This window comes from Leucoraja erinacea, chromosome 9, assembly GCF_028641065.1.
Source record: "Leucoraja erinacea ecotype New England chromosome 9, Leri_hhj_1, whole genome shotgun sequence".
Taxonomy (NCBI): domain Eukaryota; kingdom Metazoa; phylum Chordata; class Chondrichthyes; order Rajiformes; family Rajidae; genus Leucoraja; species Leucoraja erinaceus.
Genome location: NC_073385.1, coordinates 41,061,694 through 41,085,592, shown reverse-complemented (window position 1 = coordinate 41,085,592; position 23,899 = coordinate 41,061,694). Strand labels below are relative to the sequence as shown.

Below are 23,899 nucleotides of genomic sequence, written 5' to 3'. Positions count from 1 at the left end.
TTTAATTATATGCATTATCTTTTAAACATTAATGGTTAAGGTCTATTCTAACTTTGATTTCTGAGCCCCATTCATGATGTCTTCATCAAGATATCTTCAAAACAGGAATGATGGGTGCAACATCATCAAGCCAGGCAACCTCAGAAAAAGTATTATGCCAATCTCTTAACTATTTCATTGGAAGGCAATAAAAAGATCCTATGGGACTATTCCAGGAATGGCCGACTCCTCAATCTCCCACTCGGTCTCCCAATCAACAATGATTCCTAAAAACATGATTTTTTAAAAATTAATGTGTAGGAAGGAACTGCAGATGCTGGTTTAAATGGTTTGTCTTCATCTTTTTCATTCTTTGTGTTTTTAGTTCATTGTAAAATGTATGTTTTAGCTTATCTTTAGTTTTTTGTGGGGGGTGGTGGGGGAAACATTTTTTAAAAGATCCTTTTCCTCGACGGAGTTGCGACTTTTTCCATGTCGTGTCTGAGGGAGAGGGAGAGGGAGAGGGAGAGGGAGAGGGAGAAATGCCGGGGCTACCTGAAGTGAGAGAAATCAAATTCATACCACTGCCCAAGCGAAATACGAGATGTTGTTCCTCCAATTTGCATTTAGCCTCACTTTGACAATGGAGACCCAAGACAAAAGGTCTGTGTAGGAATAGGAAGGAGAATTAAAGTGTCCGGCAACCGGGAGATCAGGTTGGTTCAGGCGGGCTGAGCGAAGGTGTTCCACGATACGATCGCCCAGTCTACGTTTGGTCTTGACGATGTACAAGAGTCCACATTTTGAACAACGGATACAGTAGATGAGGTTGGAGGAGGTGCAAGTGAACCTCTGCCTAACCTGAAAGGACTGTCTGGGTCCCTGGACAGAATCAAGGGAGGAGGTAAAGCGACTGGTGTTGCATCTTCTGCGGTTGCAGGGGAAGGTTACCTGGGGAGGGGGTGGTTTGGGTGGGAAGGGATGTTAACCAGGGAGCTTCGGAGGGAACGTTCTCTGCGGAAAGCGGAAAGGGGTGGAGATGGGAAAATGTGGCTGGTGGTAAGATCCTGTTGGAGAATTTTGGAGGATTATGTGTTGTACGCGATGGCTGATGGAGTGGAAGGCGAGGACTAAAGGGAATCTGTCTGTTGCGACTAAGGGGAGGGGGAGCAAGGGCGTCATCCAAAATCAATATTCCCTATGGTACCTTTATGTGCACAAAAGTGATTACATTTGTCGACTTTAAAATTTCTAGTTCCAACTGGAGTATGTTAATTTAACTTGGATTTTTATGGACCAATAAAGGGTAATATATTGGCATTTTTCTTCTGAAATGAATGTTTCTTGCATCTTTTCTTTATTCAATAAATTTCATGTTGTATATTAACCCATAACTTATAACTTACACATAAAATGTTGTCAGTGATGGCACTTGATCAGAAGTTATGTAAATCTCGGCAAGTTCTGACTTCAAAACAAATGAAGTGCTTTACCGAAAATGTTTACATTCCTCCTGAAATATAGCAGAAGTCATGAAAGTACAGTCAATAATTTAAGAGGTGAATATTAAAGTACTTTCTGAAGATTAGGCTCTTAAATGCTTATGGTATTTATTTGGCAGAAACCACATTATTTAGTTTAATGAGAGGACTTTGCTAACCTTCCTTCCGGAGACAACAGAAAAACCCTTGTGCACATAATATATTAAAACCTGAAATATTTCATTATATTCTGGGAGCATTGTTATTGCAACCTCTTATAGATCCCAATAGAAGGACTCCTTTATCCTAATTATATCAAACAGTTATAAAACAATCAGCAAAAATAATCTTGTGATTTCCTTTTTGAAACAAAGACTTGATAGGCAACAAACACTGTTCACAGTGGAAATAAATGAATTATTAAGGCATTTTACAATACATGCATACATTGAGCACGCTATTAGCTGGGCATTGTATAAATCGAGGCACTTTACCACTGAAAACACATTAAGTGTTGCTGAAATATCATGTGGAGAACAATGAAACGGACATCTGTAGTGTGGTGAGCACCACAGAAAGATATTTTTAAAATTGACAGAAATTATATTATTAACAGCAATGCTTAATCATAAACCTGGAACGGGAACCTATCAAGATCAATTTTTCAGCAAGGCACCAGATAAATCAAATCCAAACAAATTGCAAGACAAATACAATGATGGTTGCCAATATTGTTAACTTATATTTCATAATTTAAATTAAAGAAACACTCAGAAGTAAATGTCAGTTCTTTTAATAAGTTGTTCATTTTCTAAACAGAATGCAATCGTGCACTGAATATTCAATCCTTTGAATGAGGTAATACATGAAGGCACGTCTTCACAAAATATACAGGCATTTAGACTTTGTATTGAACAAAAATGTAAGCACACAAAATTAGGAATCTTAATATACAAAGTTTAAATTTTTTTTAAACTAAAAATACACAAGTTCTAGTCACGATTGTCACAGTTTTATAACACACTGAAACAGTAGCAAAGTAAAATCAATTGAAAAGACATCTTGTTGAATAAGCGCTAACAGGTTTAATCAATATTAAAAACCCTTCATTTTCCGATTGTCCTCTAAAGACCACACTAAAATGTTAAAATTTAAACAAGGAAGCAATTCCTATTTTAAAAAATGCAATAAAGTTTTTGTAAAAAAAGACTCCATTCTAATGCCTCTGCTACATTGTTACTAAAAAAACGCTCCATTAATATTTCAAGGATACAAATAATACACGCAACTCTGAAAAGATCACAAAAATCTATAAATAATTTTTTTTGATTATACAAAACTATTATGTATTTTACCTGTTTAACTTGTTGATAGTTTAGGTTAGGTCTCCAGTTTTTTAAATATTTATTTTCTTGAACTTGCCTATTTTATTAAGTTGTTATGGTAAATTGAATTTAATGAAATTCAAACAATAGAGTGCAAAATAGTTTCATGTGTGCAACACAATTTAAAAATATACCTTAAATGGTTTTTCGATATTCAATTTAAAATAAAAACTAAATTCACATTTTACCTCTTCAAAACAACTTTGTAGTTGTTCCGATACGGTTCAGTAATACCCAATAATGAACAGGAAACTCATTAAAAATATATATACCAGGTTTCATGACAACAAGATTTATGTGGTTAAATATGAAAACTCTAAAAATTATCAGTAGTAATTGCTATTGTACGAATCTTTCGTCAGGCATAGAACTCAATTTTCATAACATTGACCATTTGCTGCATTGATATTTTTAAAAAGACCACTAGATTTGATGAAAATTAAAGTTCAAAAAATATTTTATAATTTAATCTTCTAAACAGAACATTAAACAAAATAACCACTGCATCCCAAACCATCAAAATGCTATAAATACAGTATCAAGTTTCATCAGGAGAATGCAATAACATTTAGTAGTTGTTCTTAGTGCTATAGCCCAATCACAGCAACAACAAAATGCAACACATTATAATTGAATTTGTCCAGGCGGTAAGACCAGAGTGTCCCAAATTCAGATAAAGACTGCAGTACTATATAGCAAAACAGCACAATTTATTTAAGTCTCATTTGGAATGGTATTTGGTAAGTAAAGTTTCATAGTCATTGAGAATAACTATGTACTATAAAACCACTTTAATAAGATTTCTAAAAACCTTTGCTTAGTTTTTAAACAGACCAGGCTTAACCATTTAACATATGCCAGTGCAAACTTTATTTTGCAAGGTCATATTTTATTTGACAGTAGCTTGTAAAATAAAGTATTGCTCAATTAGTGAATTGAATTCTTGATTTTCAAATGTGGTTACTATATTAATGATTGATAAAGACAGACTCTACACATGATATTTATTGTCCCCAAATGATGTATTGAACATGCATTGAAATCAAGGGGAAGATATACTTTAGTGACAAATGTTTCAGATTTTTTCATTTTTGGAAAGTATGATATAATTTTAGCATAATTCAGTATTAACCAAAATATTGAAAAATTGCTTGCTATTAAGTACTGCAGCTTTCTGTATAAAATATTGAAAGCAATGTTCTTCCACACACTTAATGCAGAGACGCCATGCAATGGAATTGGTTCAACTTCAACTGAAACCATGCAAGTTTTCCAGAGATGCACATCAGTTTTAAATAGGATGTTTAGATTTGCTGCTAAACTTTGAAACATTATCTGATAGCAATGCTCTTGACAAGACCACAGTGGAACTTGCGCATATGCCTATACAGGTCACCCGACTGTGTAAATCGTCTTTCACACCATTTACAGGCATGTGGCTTCTCCCTGGTGTGTACAACTGCATGACGGCTGAGGTTATGAGAGTACTGGAAGCTCTTTCCACATTGACCACAGGTATAAGGTTTCTCGCCCGAGTGAGTTCGCTCATGACGCTTCAGCGTATACATGCAAGAAAAGGTTTTGCCACACTGCGAGCAGGTAGGCATGGAACCATCAGTAGGCATTTTGGCCCGAGGGCCATCTTTTTCCCTGAAGTGAGTACTCAGATGAAGCTGAAGAACATGTGGACTTGGGAAGCCTTTGCTGCAGAGAGGGCAAATAAAAATATGTCCTGTCGACATCACCATCCTGGTGTTTGAAATATCAGATGATGGAATTTCATCTTCACTCACATCCTGTTCTTGTTCTATTCCATCATTGTGTGCCACACCATTCGCTGGAAACACAGGTCCAAAGCCTGGATTCATGCCATTGGCAGAATTGCCATTCTGACTTACTGGATCCATTTCTTCACTTCCCTCCTGGTCTGACAGTATCTCTTGTTCATCTCCAACAAGTGGTGCGGTGCCCTGCTGTTGCCTGTCGGAGGCCAGCTGTCCAGAAACGTAGGGGGAGTAAAATAAATCTCTTCCAGACACAGGTTTGAAAGACAGATCTAGAGCACAGTCCACATCAGCAGAAGCCTTGATATGGTCAACAGTTCTTTGAGGCAAAAGTCCTAGAGAACTATTGACACTTGACTTTGTTTTTCCAGTTGCTACATTGCAAGATTCTGGCTCTGTAGATACAGAAGTTATACCTACAGGATCAGACAATCTCTTAGAATGTCCATTAATCTTTTCACTGACTGTGGGATTTTTATAACCCACAATAGTACAATTTTGCTTGCTTTGTGCATCAAACGTATGCAGTATCAGTTCATTACTTTCTGAAGAACTCTCTTCTTTGACCAATCGAAGAGCCATTACCGTTCATTTTTTCATCGACACATAGTTCTTTATCTTTCAATTTCCCCTTACAGACTTTCACAATGTTGTACATGTGAAGGTAACTGGCTGCAGCTAACACATCTTCAACTGGTAGGCTATTAAACTGAAGTTTTCCTTCATACATGAATTCAAGAAGCAGGCCAAAGGCAGGAGCTGTGACAATGTCACTGTTTAAATGCACAATGTCTCTTTTGTCCAGCTGGTCCCTGTAGAATAGATGAAAGTACATGCTGCATGAAGCAAGCACTGCACGATGGGCTCGAAACTGAACGTCTCCAACTAGAACAGTACAGTCACAGAGAAAATCCTGGTGACGCTGCTGACTCAGACACTGCAGCAACTGCCGGCTATGGTCTGGAAACTCCATTCTTTCTGCATAACCTCCTAAAACATGAAAACCAAACAGAAATTAAAACCCAAAAAAAAAATCCAGCCTGCATGCAATTAAAACTGTGCTATCAATAGTTTAAGATGCACTCCAGCCCTTGGGCTGTAGGAAGAAACCAACAAACTTAACATATACACAAATTTCTATCGAGCGCCCAGAGTTGGTGCAGATGGCAAGTGAAACACGACAGCTGACAGGAAAAAAAATGTTATCAATTAAGCAAATTAGGCAATCACCACTCGAAGCAACTGGCTTCCTCCAGTAACCAAACTTTAGAGACTTAAAAAAAAGACAAAGTAAGTGTTACATCAACGATCACTCGAATTACAAGCAAACAACTGTTTACTTTATACCTTGTCCACAACAACGCGGATAAAAGCAAATTCTCACGCCCCCTTTGGGTTCCTCACTCGAGAGTCTGAATGTCCTGAACACATTTTGTTTTTTTTCTCTCTCCTCTTTTCTTCGGACACCCACGGAGGGAACAGGTTGGAAATCCGAAATGGATCCAGAGGAAGGTGTCCCAAAAGTAGGAAAGGCGAGAGAAAGCACAACACTGACTCCAGGAACAAGCTGGAGGGAGAGTCAGCTGCTCTGACATCACGGGCAATGTAAATGCTACCTCCAGCTGTGCTCCTTTTAATGCCATATGTTCCTTTAAATCGACTCGCAGCCAAAGCTTGAGGGGGGGAGAGGAGGAAAGAGTTTTTTTTTTTATCACCCACTGGCCGGACGAAGAAACATTTTCCTCTTTGCACCCTTCACCTCTTTCCTCCACCCCCTTTTCGCTTAACACCATATAAACAAAAAAACAAGATGTTGAACGTGCAAAACAACTTTCTGAGGTAAAATAAGACAGATCGTATAAAGGACGCAGTTCTAGAATTACAATATCGGTTGCAAAAGTAAACTCTACCTTATTACTTCGGCCTCAGGGGGTGGTGAGGGGAGAGGGGGAGCGATCAGCCTCCCCAGAGAAAGGAGGAAGTAAGGAGGTGAAAATAAAGCGAGGCGCACACGCAGCATAACTCCCCGAGTTGCAGGAAAAGTTGGACTAGGGGAGGGGAGGGGAGGCGAGGCGAGGCAATGCAGTGTACTGCAGCGAGGCGGCTGCACGAGCTGCCCGGGCCGCTCGCTCTCGGGGACGGCAGTTGGTCAGGAGCGCGTGGCTGCGCGCGGGCCGGGCCGGGGCACGCGCTTCCCGCCAGGTGCCGCCGCCGCTGCTCACCTGGACACGGCGACTGGTGCGAGAGGCCGGTCCTTCGCCGCCACCGCTCCCGGGCCCCGTGTGTGCGAAGCCACCGTGTGGTCCCTTCATCTGCGGCCCAGATATTGAACGGCCGCGCAAGCCAACTGTTGGGGAGAGTATGTATGCGTGTGTGTATGTGTGAGACTCGCCTCAGCGCCCGCTCTCGCGATACTTACCTATGCTGGCGGCGCCCAGAAGGTCAATCGGTAGCGGGCCGGAGCCGGAGCCGGCATTGCTGGCTGGCCTCTGCAGACCTGTCCTTCCACCGGCCCAGGCACCGCTGCTCGTCCGCCCCCGCCACTGCACCTGCACTGCAGAGTCCTGCTAGCACTCAGTACAAACAACAAACCTTACAAGACACGATGCGCTGGAGTAACTCGGAGGGTCAGGCAGCATCTCTGGAGAACATATCCTCCCCGCTGAGTTACTCTAGTACTTTGTGTTTTGTATAAACCAGCATCTGCAGTTCCCTGTTTTTACATTTTGCTGCTCCACTGGGAAATCTCAAGATATGACTGCTTTGAAGAAGTTCTACCTATCCGTGTTCTCCAGAGATGCTGCCTAACCAGGCTTTGTCTTTCTTTTCTTGTACACCAACACTTGCAGTTTCTTGTTTCTACATTTCGCTGTTCCATTGCAAAATCTCCACAAGGTGTGCCTATTTCCAAAAAATGGTCAACACCACCCAGTTCATCATGGGTACTGACCTCTCCACCATCAAAGAGATCTACAAGAGTCGCGACCTCGAAAAATGAACCAGCATCATCACACACCATCATCATCACCCTGGGCACACTCATTTTATTTCTGCCATCGGGAAGAAGGTATATGAGCCTGAAAATTATAACGTTCAAGTTCAGGAGCAGCTTCTTCCCCACAACTATCACAATATGAAACACTACAACCTCCAAATAGGAGGCTCTGAACTATATCGACTTGGGGACATTATTTTTAACTTTGCACAACTATTGTCTATTTATTTGTCTATTTTTTATAAACACTGAACTTTTTTTGTTTATTATGGGGTTTTCATGTATATTACAATATCTGTTGTGTTGCTGCAAGTAAGAATTTCATTGTTACATTTCGGGACATCTGACAATAAAACCATCTTGACTACTTTGAAGAAGTGCTCCTGCCTAACCATGTTCTTCACATATGCTGCCTGAACTGCTGAATTACTCCAGCACTTTGTGTCTTTTTTTGTAAATCAGCATCTGCAGTTCCTATTTTCTTCAACTTAAAACTTTAACCTTGTTTCATAAGCATTAATATGTTATTCACTTGTCTTCTATATTTCCGGTAGCTTTTCAGGATTTTTTGCAAGGACATTTATGCTTTTGCTGTGTCTATTACTAAATCGAGACAGGTTTCCACCGTGTACAGTTAAGTCCAAAAATTCAAAGAAAAGTAAGAAGCACTTTCAGTCTTCATCAAAATCAATCCAAAACAATTATGCTTGTGACATCCTAATATGTGCAAAATACACTGGAATTTAGGATGAGAGGGTATCTTATTGAAACATATAAGATTATTAAGGGATTGGACACGCTAGAGGCAGGAAACATGTTCCCTATGTTGGGGGCGTCCAGAACTAGGGCCACAGTTTAAGAATAAGGGGTAGGCCATTTAGAATGGAGATGAGGAAAATCTTTTTAAACCAGAGAGTTGTGAATCTGTGGAATTCTCTGCCTCAGAAGTTAGATAGAGCTCTTAAAGATAACGGAGTCAAGGGATATGGGGAGAAGGCAGGAACGGGATTCTGATTGTGGATGATCACAGTGAATGGTGATGCTGGCTCGAGGGGCTGAATGGCCTACTCCTGCACCTACTGTCCATTGTCTATTTGAGTAGAAGAGATGGGATATCGTGTTACAGCTGCACAGGGCATTGATGAGACCAGACCTGAAATATTGTCTGCAGTTTTTATCACCATGTTAAAAAGGGATGTGATTAAGCTATCATGGAGCTTTTAATCAATAGCAAGCGGGAGAGTCTGGACCAACTACAGACCCGGAAAGAGCTAACGGATTCTATCTGTTCTTTTGAATAAAACGCTTAGAAGCGACAGCTTATCAACTGTGTAGTACTCCGCTCAGCGAGACTGGGAGGACCTGGACTTGCTGGAAGTGTACAGTGCTATGATTCCGGCTGGCAGCATGTCAGACTCCATTAAGAAGGGCATCATCACCCTCATCTTCAAGCGAAAGGAGAGAAGAATACAACAGGAATTGGAAACCCATCTCACTGTTAAATGTATACTATAAGATCCCGTCCAAGGCCATCAGCAACTGGGTCACGTCTGCTCTGGACAGGTGATCCACCCAGGTGTGAGATGTTCCTGGGCTGCTGTACACGGTGCTGATGTGGCCTATGCCCTGCTCCTCTGCTCTGGGAATCACTCAGGCCTGTTCAGCTGGGGGTCAAAGATGGAGTGAATCTGACGGGTTACAATGCACAAGTCCATGGCAAAAGGGAGCAACAGCATACCCAACTTCGCCCTCAACCTGATGGCTACCTTCCTGTGTGGCTGCATCAGGCTATGTACAGAGACAAAGTATGTGAGCACTAAGTGTTACTAACTGCTAAGGTTCCATCTGTCTCCATGTTTTAGAGATGCAGCATGAGAACAGGTCCTTTGGCCCACCGAGTCCACACCAACCTTTGATCACCTGCTCATACTAGTTCTGAATGTGTAAAGAAGGGTCCGGATCCAAAATGTCACCCTGCCATGTTTTCCAGATCTGCAGCATTTTCTGTCTTCCCTTGATAAACCAGCAGCCGCAGTCTCTTGTTTCCATGCTAGTTCTATGTCATCCAACTTTCTCATCTACTCCCTACTAGAAGGCAATTTTACAGAAGCCAATTAACCAAAATACATGCACATCTTTGGAATGTGGGTGAAAACTGGAGCACCCGGAGGAAACCCACATGGTCATAGGGAGTACATGCAAACTCCGCACAGGCAGCACCCAAGGTCAGGATCGAACCCAGGTTTCTGGCGCTGTGGGGCAGCAGCTTTACCATCTGCGCCACTGTTTCGAAGGACAGGTCTGGCACCATTACCGCACAATGTGCTAGTCAGCTAGACAATGCCGCACTACCCATCCATTATGATGCTTGATCATTGCATCTCAATTGTAATTTTTCTTCACACCCGATACAGATGAGAGATTCCTGGAGGGATAAACTCACATCAGTTTGCTTTGGAGCCGCTTGGACTGCAATGTCAGTGAAAAGTTGAACTGAGTGTGGAGAGTGCTCGAGGACCTCCTGAGCAGTTTTCACATCCACATGTTGTATTCAGTATTTAGCCGCTGTGAGTACTGCCTTTGTGTGTAAACACCTGTGTTGAGTTGTCAGGAATAAAGAATTGAATTCTCAGCCAGGTACCGTACACAGAGTACTCACTTGCAACTTGCACTCAGGCAGTCAGATGTAAAGATAAAAATATATTATGTAATCCCCTATATAAATAACAGAATCATTTATATTTCTAGATTTTATTGTTGTGCTTTCAGCCAGCTGTGAAGGATGAAAACCGAAACATCTTATTGAAAGGAACATGATGTACCTTGACCCAACTATGGGTCAGAAGCGATACAAATTCTATTCAAAGGGGAAACTATTGTAAAGGTAATATTGGACTGATTGGTGAATAGTTATTGTATCAATAAACTGCAGATGCTGGAAATCTGAAACAAAAAAGTAGATAACAGAGCCACTTAACAAGCACCCATATGAGTACCGTATTTCCCGACGTCGGAGACGCACCCCCATTTTGAGTTTCTAAATTTTGAAAAAGGGCTGGGCGGACAGGATCAGCGGGTCAGGCAGCATCTCTGGAGAAAATGGATAGGTGAGGTCTCGGGTCGGGAGCCTTCAAGCTCTATATATATGATCAAGTAGTTAAGGCCAAGGACCCTCTATCAGAACAGATTGAACGATAAAACAATGGGATTTTAAATTGCAAAGATTGGTGGGGGGGGACAGTACAGAAGGAATGACTATGATAGGGTACTGACCAAAGTTGTCAAGGAAAGAGTTTAACATTTTTCAATTGGAGATTGAAAGAGAAGAGAAATAAAGAGACACAAAATGAAATAGAAAAGCACGACCACACTTGTAATGCGGAAAACAAAAGGTGTATACCTTTTGGTCAATGTTGAGTTACCCCTGCATTGAAACATGTGCAGTAGATGACTTATATTGGATGGTGTTGGAGCAATGTAGGAAACTACAGGCTGAGTAATCTGCAAGGTGGAGAGCTAAAGGAGACATGATGCTCCACTGAGACTTCAAAACTTCACTGGGATGAGATATTGCGGATTGATATTGGTGATCGTTGGTTGGTGTGGACCCGGTTGGTTGAAGGGCCTGTTCCCATGCTATTATCTCTAAACTAAACTAAACTAAATTATACAGCCTGCCTTGGGATTACTTTGGAATCTTCTAATGAGTTTGTCCTCAATTAACAATGATCGTATGAAAATCATTTGGCGTGTTTTACATTATAGCTTAAGTTGTATCATTGTAAATTAAACCTTGTCTGAAGCTTCTTTTATTGCTGTTGTTGGAATCTGGTTGTCAATTTTACCCTGTAATCGGAATAAATGTCAGATATAAAAATTAAAAGAAATATAAAATCATATGTTAAAGATATGAAATAAAATGATCCGCTGTTTCTATTTAGCTGATACCGCAGGATATTTGTGTTACAAATAATGTTCAAATGTTTCAAGAGCTTGGCAGCGGAAGAATGTTAATACGTCGTGATTCTTTACAGAGCAAGTTCTCAAATTCTGCCATATTATTAGAAGAAGGCACCTTGCCACAGAGGGAGAGAGAGAGAGGGAGAGCACAGGGATAGGCACCCTGGGCCAATCTTGGCAACCTCACGGCAGCTAGTTACAGAATGGCATTGGCAGAGTGCTTGAGAACAGATTGTCTTCTTCTCATCTTGGCTAAGATATAATGTATGACTCGGGAGGGGGCTAGAAAGGAGAAAGGGAAAATAAAATCTAAAAACAAAGGCCCAGGCAAATGCGTCTTTACAGATTGTTCAAAATGATTGTTCAAAAACATTTGAAATTGTATACATGTACACTATGAGCTTCATGCAAACAAGGTATTTCATTGGGCCCTGGGGAATATGCCAATTTAACCTGAATCACACCTATAGCTCTTACTTCCATACTTTAACAAATATAGACCGAATGAATGACATAAAATTTAGATCTTTTTATTTCACATAATTGCCCACTCAGATGGCTCAGATTTTATAGTTTTAACATACAGAGGATACTGCAGCAAGTTGGATGATCCAGGCAAGACACTGATAAGGAGCACTGTTTAATTCACTATACTTAGCACATGGGAAGGGTAAATCAGTCAGTGTTCTTGCTCTTGGTGATTGTTTAGTGCTTGTGTGCATGCGTAAAAAAATTAAGATTAATCAAATAGTTTTCCAACAGGGTCTATGAGAAAACTATTTGGGTTAAGTATTGAACTGCATGCAAGGTACCTGTCCAAATTTTTAAAAAAACAGCGCATAGAATTGTCATGAGAAAAGATTCAATTTAAAATTCAATTTGAATGGTGAAAATAAAATATGATCATTTTTGAAAGTGATTACATGTGTGAACTCATTACAGTGTATACATATAATTTAGATTTATTTAATTATAATTTTAAATACACTGGATTTTTACAACTTCCATAAAAGGAAATAATGTGAAGAGCAAAGAAAAAATGCTCAAAGCAGAAAATAAAACTGGCTGTATTTTGTGAAGAGAATGGTTATACTAATTAACTCTCTTTCAATATGTATAACTGCATCAGCAGCATTCATAATATACTGTTAAGAGCTGTTAAGTTTGAGAGTGTATGTGCTCAGACGCAAAACACCTCCGACGGGTTATACCCCTAGCCAACGTATTTTTTCAGCACTGCAGGTCCATAGGGCACAAAAACAAATGTTAAATATACATTTAGGATAGAGGTCTGAAGAAGGTTCCCGACACAAAATGTCTTCTGTCCATTCCCTCCACAGATGCAGCCTGACTTGTTGAGATTATCTTGCACTTTGTGCTTTGAGATAAATTTGATTGATGTGATTTGATTTGCTCATGTTTATTCAAACAACCAAAAACAAACTGTCTATTTTTCCCAAGGTATCATAAAGCCATTAAATCATTTCAATAATAGTTTCAGTTTATAACAAACATTTTATCTCTTCCTCAGATGCATGCAAAGACCCTGAAATAAAATGTATATCCCAACAAGCAAATTAAATTTAAATAAAACAAAACTTGCTCATTTAAATCATGTGTTAATAATGTCATAGCAGTCAGCAAGGAGCTTCTTCCAGATGGATATTTTTTGGTTTGTAGTTTATGCTTGAGATGGACATGTCACTGAGCCCAAGATTTCAAGCTATGCAAAAGCTCAGTGTGAAAACAATAACAATAAGATACAATACCAAAGGTGTATTTCAGCCTGTTTCACGTGTGCCATAATAACCTACACTATGTCACATCACCATCAGCCATGGAAAACAATGGGAGTTTCAACTAAAGTGATGACAGCCATTATGCATTAACTCCACATTGGCTCAATGCCTGAACAATTCATGTCTTCCCACTCTGTCATTTCCCCCTGGTCCTGGAAATTGTTTTCTTTGAAATATTTATTTAGCTCTCTTTTGAACATGATTGAAATTCTTCAACTATTTGCAGTCAGACCGCAATCACCAAATATATAAATATTTTTGTCCCTCAGGTTAATTTTGTTACTTTTGCCAATCATCTTCATTCAACACCATCTATTTCCTGACGATTCTACCTAATGGAACAGTTTCTCTCTTATTTTCATGATTTTCAATACCTCTTATTATACACTTCTCAACCTGTCTTCTAAGAACAATCCAGCCTCTCTCATCTGTCCACTCGAATCATAGTTGATTTGAGTCTAAAAAGTTAAAAGTATGACCAACCATCATGAAACTTAAAACTGGGGATGCATGCGAGTCCAAATGTAGGGGTGGAGGAGAAGGTTGCAGAAACAGCGAGCACTGAGCCCACTATGCAATTTGAAAATGGTAAGAATCTTCAGCCGAGATCCTGTATGTCTGAGAGACAATGTAGGTCAGAGAGCACACGAGTGATGAGTCAATGGGATAATGAATTCCATCTATCTAGCTTTACCCTCTCAGTGAGAACTGCTAAATAAAACTATAATAAACAGCATAAGCTCACCAGACACTTACCTTGAACAATGTCAATTGAGATTACAAGTATTTGTGGAAAATATATAGCATTCTGTCAGAATTATATTTACATTGGAGCAAACATCAATGTTTGGAGCAGGTGATTCTTATATCATTATGTTTCTTTGTTCCATTATCAAGTGGAATATAAATACAATGAGTTGTTTCTCAATGGTTTCGTCTTAAATATTATTGCAACTATATTTCAATTATTGGAACCTGACTGATAGATATTATACCATGAAACATGCACAAGAACAAGAAAAAATGAAGAAGATTATCGTCTGTAGTTACTTGCCATTTCCATTAAATTAATGACTTGGGACCTGAGGACATTCTGCAGAAGGGACTATTGATCATAATATATCATAATTTGAGGTGTTCTAATTATCTTCACCAAGGCTTTCCCACAGAGCACGATTTGCCATTTAAACAAACCTGCGTTTCTTGTTCTCCAACTGCTGATCTCATCACAAATAAAAATACAGTTCCAGGATGTGTTCTGATTAGTATCTTGTCTGTATGGTTTTTACCATTAGCAAGCAATGCTGAGTCATTTCACTGTAAGTGGGATTAGGACAATGCTGGTGGAGGAAGAGAGAAATGGCAAATAAGAGCTAGAAAGAAGGAACTGTTGATGCTGGTTTGCACAAAATGACACAAAGTGCTGGAGTAACTCAGCGGGTTAAGAGCTGGCCTGGTGGTGGTGCAGAATTTCAAGTCAAAGAGTGTTTTATTGTCATATATCATGTCATATATCCCAAACAGAACAATTCAATTCTTACTTGTAGTCAAATTGAAATCTTCTCTAGTAGATGGTTGTTACATTTTAAGATGTTGGATGAAGAAACAATGAACTGCAGTTGATGGTTAATACACAAAAGGATACAAAATGCTGGAATAACACATCAGGTCAGGCAGAATCTCTGGAGAACATCGATGGGTGACGTTTCGAGTCTCGACCTGAAACATCACCCATCCATGTTCTCCAGAGGTGCTAACTAATTTGCTGAGATAATCCAGCACTTTGTGTCCTTTAAAGTTGGTGGATACTAGCTATAGGTATTGTCTACTGGATTGAAAGCTAGGCCAAACTATGATTTAGGCTACCTATTATTGACTTACATAGAAACATAACTAAAGAAACACAGTTATTTTATCTTAATCCTTAAGCAAATAACAGTTCTGCTACAAAATATAGGATTATTATAATGCTGTGCTAATCAAGACGTGATTTGTAACTATTTAATAAGAAGGAATATTTTTTCATACTATAACATATTGGAATGCATTCCTCCTTCTTTAAACAGAGGGATGTGGACGTAATTTGTACCATAAAAATTAGAATCATAGAAAAAGTACAAACTAGAAGGAAGCCACTTATATCCTCATGTCTGTGCTGGATTGATAAGAATTCTAAATTGTAAAATTGGAGTGGAATTACCAGAAATTCATGATCAGGTATTCTTTCTTTTTTTCTTAATCTATTCACAATCTTGATCAAAGAATCATAGAAAATAGGTGCAGAAGGAGGCCATTCGGCCCATCGAGCCAGCACATCCATTCATATATAACCATGGCTGATCATCAAGAATCAATACCCTGTTCTTGCTTTCTCCCCATATCCCTTGATTCCGTTAGCCCTAAGAGCTACAGTATATCCAACTCTCTCTTGAATACATCCACTGCCTTCTGTGGCAGAGAATTCCACAGATTCACAACTCTGGGTGGAAAAGTTTTTCCTCGTCTCAGTCCTAAATGGCCTACCCCTTATTCTTAAACTGTGACCCTTAGTTCTGGACTTCCCCAACATTGGGAACATTTTTCCTGCATCTAGCCTGTCCAATCCCTTAATAATTGTATGTTTCTATAAGATACCCTCTCATCCTAAATTCCAGTGAATTTATGATTCATGATTATTCATGATTATTGAGTTATGATGCTAAATTATACTAAAATAAGGATTGTAAACTGAATCAAATATTTAACTATTATCAGTGACCACATCAGAAAAACTTAATACATTGAAAAATGAAAATGTAATTAAAATATCATAACCTAAACATAAATACAAAATGTATTTATTTGAACGTTGAAAAAAATAGAAGACAAAGGAATTGTGCAGATGAACGGTTAGTTATAAAAAAGGACCTATACATGGTTAGTTTTCTTAGAATCAGAAGTAATTGGATGGCTAAGCACAAAGTTCCCTTCTGGTATTCTTCAAAGTGATGAAAGACAATACTAGTTAAAATACATATATATGTTCTCTTCCTCCTTTCTATTCAATGCTGCCAGCTGAAATGAAGCCAGGTCTCAGTCACAGTAAGGTCATACAAACTCGTTGCGCTGCATTCAAAGGTATGCAGAGGTAATATATCATGTATTCCATGTCAAGAAGGCATTCATATTCCTGTAGGTATATTATTTGAATTGTTAGTCATTCACACATTGGGGTTAGTATATTGGAAGTGTGACCTGCATACCAGAATATATCTTTATGCAGGTTGACATTCCAGCACGGTATTAAAGGAATCCAATTATTTAATGTGATATTAAACTGATCATACCCTTTCCTATCCCAATAGCCTTTGAAAAGAAGATTGTTATGTGTGTTTCCCGTCTGTCTCTATTGTCTGAAGAAAGGTCCTGACCTGAAATGTCACCTGTCTGTGTTCTCCAGAGGTGCTGCCTGATCTGCTGAGTTACCCCAGCACTTTGTGTCTTTTTTTTGCAAACCAGAATACACAGTTCCTTGTTTCTTCATGTCTCTCTGTTTGTTAGTCTGTTCCCATTGTGTGTGTGTGTGTGTGTGTGTGTTTGTGTAATTTTGCCTTTGAAACGTATCTCCTCGAAAACCAGACACAAAAACGGGGAGTATTTTACATATTTCGCTAGGGATTTACCTTATGATTTCAGAAATCCACTCCTCTCTAAATGTGGCCAATTATTTCCACAGATGTTGAATAAAATTGTTCACAAAACTCACTTTTTAAAAAATAATTGCCACTGCCAGCTGCTGCTGGTCACAATGCCCACCAATCGAGGCCCACCTGCCTCCTGGCTCCGCCCCCAGCCGCTGTGGTTGACACAAAAGACACAAAACTCTCTCTCCTCCCATCTCTCTCTCCCCTCCTCACCCACCCTCCCTCTCCTCTCCTCCACCCCCTCTCCCTCTGTCTCTTGCCCTTCTGGCTCTGTCCCTCTCTCTCTGTCTCTCCCCACTCTCTCTCTGCCTTCACTCTCTATCCCCTCCCTCTCTAGAAGCGCCTGTGAGTTGGGGGCTATGCATCAGTAGATAGGGCGGTTATGGGGTAAAAGGAACAAATTAATAATATTAATATAATATCAAGGGGGGTAGTTAGTGTGTGTGCAGGGGGGTGGTTACTGTGTGTGTGGGGTGGTTATTGTGTGTGATGCTGCCCCCCACCGCAACTGCACGTTGGGGGGGGACAGACCCAACGGGTCTGCACTTGGTCTAGTATATTACTAAAACTCTCATCTTATTTGTATCTAACTATCTGTCTGTCTATCTATCTATCTATCTATCTATCTATCTATCTATCTATCTATCTATCTCTCTATATATCTCTATATCTCTATATCTATCTCTATATATATCTATCCCCATGTAATCCTGGACCTACGCCAAAACAAAATCCAAGTACACCGAGTCCTGCTAGCTCTAGCAGTTGCAAATGCATTTTTCTTAAAATCACTGTACACTGAATTCTGCTAGCTAGCAAGTGCAATTGAGGGAGGTGAATAAAGCGAAATGAGCAGCTCCTGCGCAGTTGGGGGCTATGGGTGAGTGGTGGGATATCGCATTGGGGGAACGGGTTGTGTTGGGGAAACATGTAAGTGGTAGAATACTGCCTTGGGGAACGGGTTGCTTTGGGGGACCAGGCCTCCCGTGGGGGCTATGGGTGAGTGGTGGAATATTGCGTTGGGAAAACGTGTTGCGTTGGGGGACCAGGCCTCCTGTAGGGGCTAAGGATGAGTGGTGGATTATTGTGTTGGGGAACGTGGCCCAACGAGTCCCACTTGGTTTATCTATCTATATACTATTAAAAGTCTCATCTTGTTTCTGTGTGTGTTTGTGTGTCTGTCTGTACATGTGTTATTGTATCTTCGACAAAACGGTACCCAGTAGCGCTGAAAATCTTGCAGAACCTTACTCACATTTTTCCCGTCATCCGTCTTGTCAAGTTTCCTTCAGATTTGATGTTATATTTCACGTTATTGATATTTAAAGTTTTTTAAAAAGCCAATTGAAAAAAAAAACTGCCTTTGACAGGGTGACTCTTCCAGCAGCTTCCAGTGATGATGTCACAATGCCATCTCACCATTGTCCAATCACAATGGGATCTCATTTACACAAGCTGCCGTGAAGATTCCGAAAACCGAAAATGACATCACAATGTGATCTCTGCTGCTGATCTCTGTTGTAAGGAGTGGGACGTAGTGGGGAGATTTAAAAGTTTTAAAGTGACATTTAAAAGTTGGATTTCTTCAAATCTGCACTGGCAGTTAGGCAGTTATGACGTCACAATGCCCTATCGGCTACAATGTTTCTATCCCAGAATACTGAGTCCTTCACAGCAAATGTCCTTCAGGGAAAGAATCTGCCAGCCTAACCCAGCACAGCAATGTTTAATGATTAGATTTGAATAACAAACAAGGCCTTGTCGGTGGCACCTACATCTAAGTGCAATTGCATTTTTTTTAAAGTTTAAAATGACCTGCACAGTTGGGGGCTATGGGTGAGTGGTAGAATATTGCATTGGGGAAATGGGTTGCATTGGGGGGGTCGCGTTGGGGACCAGGCCTCCCATGTGACAGGGACCCAACGGGTGAGTGGTGGAATCATATTGGGGAATTATATTCGTTGGGGTTGCGTTGGGGGACCAGGCCTCCCATGGGGGCTCTGAGTGAGTGGTGGATTATTGCGTTGGGGGAACGGGTTACATTAGGGGAACGGATGACTGGTGGAAATGGGTTATGTTGTGGGAACAGGTGGGTGGTGGATTATGGTGTTGGGGGACGGGGCCCAACGGGTCCCACTTGGTCTAGTATACTATTAAAAGTCTCATCTTGTTTCTCTGAGTGTGTGTGTGTGTGTCTCTGTCTACATGTGCTATTGTATCTTTGCCAAACCGGTACACAGTAGCACTGAATTTTTTGCAGAACCTTTCTCAGATTTTTCCCGTCGTTAGTCTAATCAGATTTGATGTTATATTTCAAAAGTTATTGATGATTAAAGTTTTTTAAAAAGCCTACTTTGAAAGTAATAACGGCTTCTGAAATAGACAGTCTTCCAGCAGCAAAATAAAAGGCATTTAATTTACATAGGCTGCCTAGTCCAACAATGACATCACAATGGGACCTGCCCATTAAGTCTTCAAGCCCACATCGTTGCCAACAGTAACGGCAGCCAAGACTTCGCGAATTTTACCCCCAGCCCACTCCCCCCAGCCCACTCCCCACAGCCCACTCCCCACAGCCCACTCCCCACAGCCCACCCCCCACAGCCCACCTCCCAAAGCCCACTCCACACAGCCCACTCCCCACAGAATTTTGAGAGACAGAATTTTTGGCGATGCATCTCTCTGGCATTTGTGGCCCCAATCGTTGAGCAGCAGCATAACCAATAGCAGAATCATGTGGGAAGGATTTATTGGCTCCATGGACCCAAAAGTCGAACCTATTCATTGGCTCTGGGAAGCGTCGACTGCACCCCCCTCCCCCCCTCGCGTGGGAAGGATTGATTGACTCCAGAGAGTGCCGAAGAGTTGCGTTAGGGGACCAGGCCTCCTGTGGGGACTATGGGTGAGTGGTGGAATATTGCGTTGGGGGAATGGGGCTCACCGTTGGGGGACGGGGCTCACCTGTTCCCACTTGGTCTAGTATATCTATATTACTAAATGTCTGATTTTGACCGCTTTTGACCCACTGTGGTGCGATTTCTGAGAGAATGCCGCAACCTACGGCCATCATTTTTGGCCACCTTGCTCAGAGACCCCCTCCGCCTTCCTGGACCAGAGGATTTTTCCCATCGATGAAAAATCAGAGAGATATTAATGGGTTTTTTTTAAATCCCCATTCTCTCTGCTGCCCCCACTGGCGGCAGGGGGCGGGACTATAAAACCCGGAAGTATAGTGCCTCACTCAGTCTCTGCCAGACCCGGGAAGCGAGAGGATCACGGCTCTCTGAGCTGCGAATAACACTGAATGCACTTCTACTCCACGGTGAGTCCTCGTTGCGGCTGTAAAGTGGCTGCAGCCCAATTGTTTGCCTCGCCTTTTTAAAAAGTTTGTATTCACAAAATGAATTTTGGTTGTCAGGTGGTTGCAGCCCAATTGTTTGCCTCGCCTTTTTTAAATGTTTGTGTTCACAAAATGAATATTGATTGTCAGGTGGCTGCAGCCCAATTGTTTGCCTTGCCTTTTTAACAAGTTTGTGTTCACAAAATGAATTTTGGTTGTCAGGTGGCTGCAGCCCAATTGTTTGTCACGCCTTTTTAAAACGTTTGTGTTCACAAAATGAATTTTGGTTGTCTGGTGGATGCAGCCCAATTGTTTGCTTTGGCTTGGCTTTTAAAATCGTTGCAATAGTCGGATCCATTCGGCTCATAATGTCTATACTCTGGAAACCAGTACCTTCGGCCCGCAACACCCATACTAGCGCAACAGACAGCCCCCCCCACTGGCGAGCAATATTGGAATTGGTGGAGAGGTGGAATATTGCGTTGGTGACCAGCCCTCCCGTGTGATGCTGGGACCCAATGGGTCCCACTTAGTCTAGTATATAACTAAAACTCTCAGCTTGTTATTTGCAGGTTTGCTTTGTACCTCTGTTTGGGGCAAAAAACGATACTCGATAGGGCTACAATTTTTGTCCGGCCTTACTCACCATTGTCCTGGGCTGTAAATGAAACACGCTTTGTTCAGATTGATGGTATATTTTAAAAGTTATTATCATTTAAACAAAAACTAACTTAAAAACAGAGCCTCCACCGTGCATGCACAGTTGGGGGGAGAATTCCCGTGTGCATCTTTACTGGCGTCACAAAGGGCACCCAACGGGTCCTCAGCCACACCTGTGCAGTTGGGGCTGGCTCTGAGGCCGACTGCTGCTGATCCGGGCCTGAATGGCGGGCTCCGGGGGCGGGGAGAGGCCGCGTCGATCTGAGGCCTGGGAGCCGAGCCTGGCTATGAGGGTGGCGGTGGCGGCATATGTGCAGTCCACAAACTACACTGGCAGTTTCCATGGCTACTCTGACGGCATCTCCCAAAGCTCTCGCCTCTAACACCTGGAACCACAAGGACAGCACAGGCTAAATGATGGCTGGGCGAGGAGAGGGACAACAGTTTGCTAGTCGATGTGAGGATCCGGATCGAGGCATGGCAGGAAACTCTGCAGCAGTCTGAGGCTTGACTGGGTCAAGCCCCACTGCAGGAGACCAAACGCTCAAACTGGACGCAACCTCCAGCGACAGGCTGACTACAACTTTGCTTGGTCAGCCCAAACCTGCAACGCCGCCAGGTCAACGGGCCTTTATGGTCAGCAGCACTTAAAGCATCTTGGCGACTATTGTACATTGACTCAGTGGTCTTTTCTACACACCTTGTACTTAATCTGTGATTGTGCTTATGTATTATATTACTTTGCTGAACTGTATGCAAAATAAGATTTTTTTTGTACCTTGGTACATGTGATAATAAAAAACCATTGAACTATTGATTGAATCACCCTGCCTTGAAATATATAATTCTTTCTGCATTGTTGTTGAATCTAAATCCTGAATAAAAAGATGGTGCCCGCCAGACATCTCTCTGCATGCTAGTCCTAGAAGTGGATCTGCAATCATTCATTACAATTACTCCACTCCATTTCTTATTCCCTTTATTTTGTATCTGTACACGGTGGACAGCTTGACAGGCAAGAACAAGGAGGCAGATTATTATCTCAATGGTGTTAGATTAGGAAAAAGGGAAGTGTAACGAGACCTGGTGTCCTTGTTGAAAGTAAACTTGCAGGCAGTGAAGAAAGCTAATGGCCTTTATAACGAGACGATTTTAGTATAGGAGTGAAGAGGTCCTTCTGCAGCTGTACATGGTCCTGGTGAGACCACATCTGGAGTATTGTGTGCAGTTTTGGTCTCCTAATTTGAGGACGGACATCCTTGCTATTGAGGCAGTGCAGCGTAGGTTCACAAGGTTAATTCCCGGGATGGAGGGACTGTTATCTGAGGAAAGATTGGAAAGAGTGGGCTTGCATTCACTGGAATTTAGAAGGATGACAGGGAATTTATAGAAACGTATACAGGTACAATTATAAAAGGACTGGACTGCAACCTTAATGTGGAGGAGAGGCTTGTGTACTCCAGTGATCCTGAGAGCTATGTCGGATGGGGTTTCATATCCCTGGCTGGTTCAACCAAACCGGACAGGTCTCGGCTGAGGAGGCAGACGAAGCAGTCCCTGGTCCTCCAGGTTGGGGGTTGGGCGAAGGGTTAACTACCCCACCCTGTAAAAAAGTGTGAGGTACAGAAACATGGACGAATGAAAACCAAATTACACACTTGGTTGAAGGTGCCCCAGCGATGGGGAACATGACGCTTCCCAGTCAAACCCGCAAGGGCGCTGGGAAGCTGACACGCCTTCTGACCCCAAATAAATCCATCCTTGTGGGGACATGTTCCAGGCTGACAAGGCTGCCACAATTGCCAACGAAATGGTGCGCTACAATCTCTTCATCCTGGGCTTGGCTGAAACAACATGGACACAGTCAGGAGAGATCAGCGGGCAGTCCATAATCTACTCCGGACAGAAAATGGAGTTAGATTGAACACACCCTCAGGAAACCTGCTACAAACATCATCTGGCAAGCCCTGAAATGGAACCCCCAAGGAAAAAGGAAAAGTGGTCGCCCCAGGAACAACTGGAGGAGAGGTGTCCAGATAGAAATGTCTGAGAGTGGGCTCAACTGGGGAGATCTTGAAAGAACTGCCAACAACCGAGTGAGGTGAAGGACATTTGTCAATGGCCTATGCTCCCTAGAGGAGCAAAGGGCTTACGAAGAAGAAGTAAGAAGAATGGCGGACTCTCATATGAGGAAAGATTGGAAGGAGTGGGCTTGTAGTCACTGGAATTTAGCAGGATGAGAGGGCATCTTATAGAAACGTATTAAATTATAAAAGGACTGGACAAACTGGATGCAGGAAAAATGTTCCCAAGCATGGGGGAGTTCAGAACCAGGGGCCACAGTCTAAGAATAAAGGTGAGGTCATTTAAAACTGAGATGAGAAAAAACTTTTTCACCCAGAGAGTTGTGAATTTGTGAAATTCTCTGCCACATAAGGTAGTAGAGGCCAATTCACTGGATGAATTTAAATGAGAGTTAGATAGGGGAGAACGGAATCAAGGGATGTGGGGAGCAGGCAGGCATGGGTTACTGATTGTGGATGATCAGCCATGATCACAATGAATGGCGGTGCAGACTTGAAGGCCCACATGGCCTCCTCCTGCACCTATTTTCTATGATTGTAAACATGTATAGGCTTTCCGCTGACTACAGAGCACGCAATAAAATACAGCTTTTCACTGATAATAAACTAAATTAAACTCCCCTGACTAGTTGTGTGTGAGAGTAGCTTTAGCAGAAAGTCTGTAGCGGCTCAAGTTGATGATGCAGCACGTGAGCTCCAGAGTAGTTAAATAAGGGCAATAAATGCTGTTGTTGTCAGTGATGCCTTGG

At 41.5% G+C, this 23,899-nt stretch overlaps 1 protein-coding gene across 1 annotated transcript; it reads right to left on the bottom strand.

Moving 5' to 3' along the window:
* Positions 1 to 2,239: 2,239 nt before the first annotated feature.
* On the bottom strand, positions 2,240 to 7,016 carry zbtb42 (zinc finger and BTB domain containing 42). Its single transcript, XM_055640635.1, is given in 3 exon segments — positions 2,240 to 5,194; positions 5,196 to 5,619; positions 6,852 to 7,016. Coding segments are annotated over 2 exon segments (1,425 nt in total). The 5' UTR covers positions 5,603 to 5,619; positions 6,852 to 7,016; the 3' UTR covers positions 2,240 to 4,176.
* Positions 7,017 to 23,899: the final 16,883 nt, after the last annotated feature.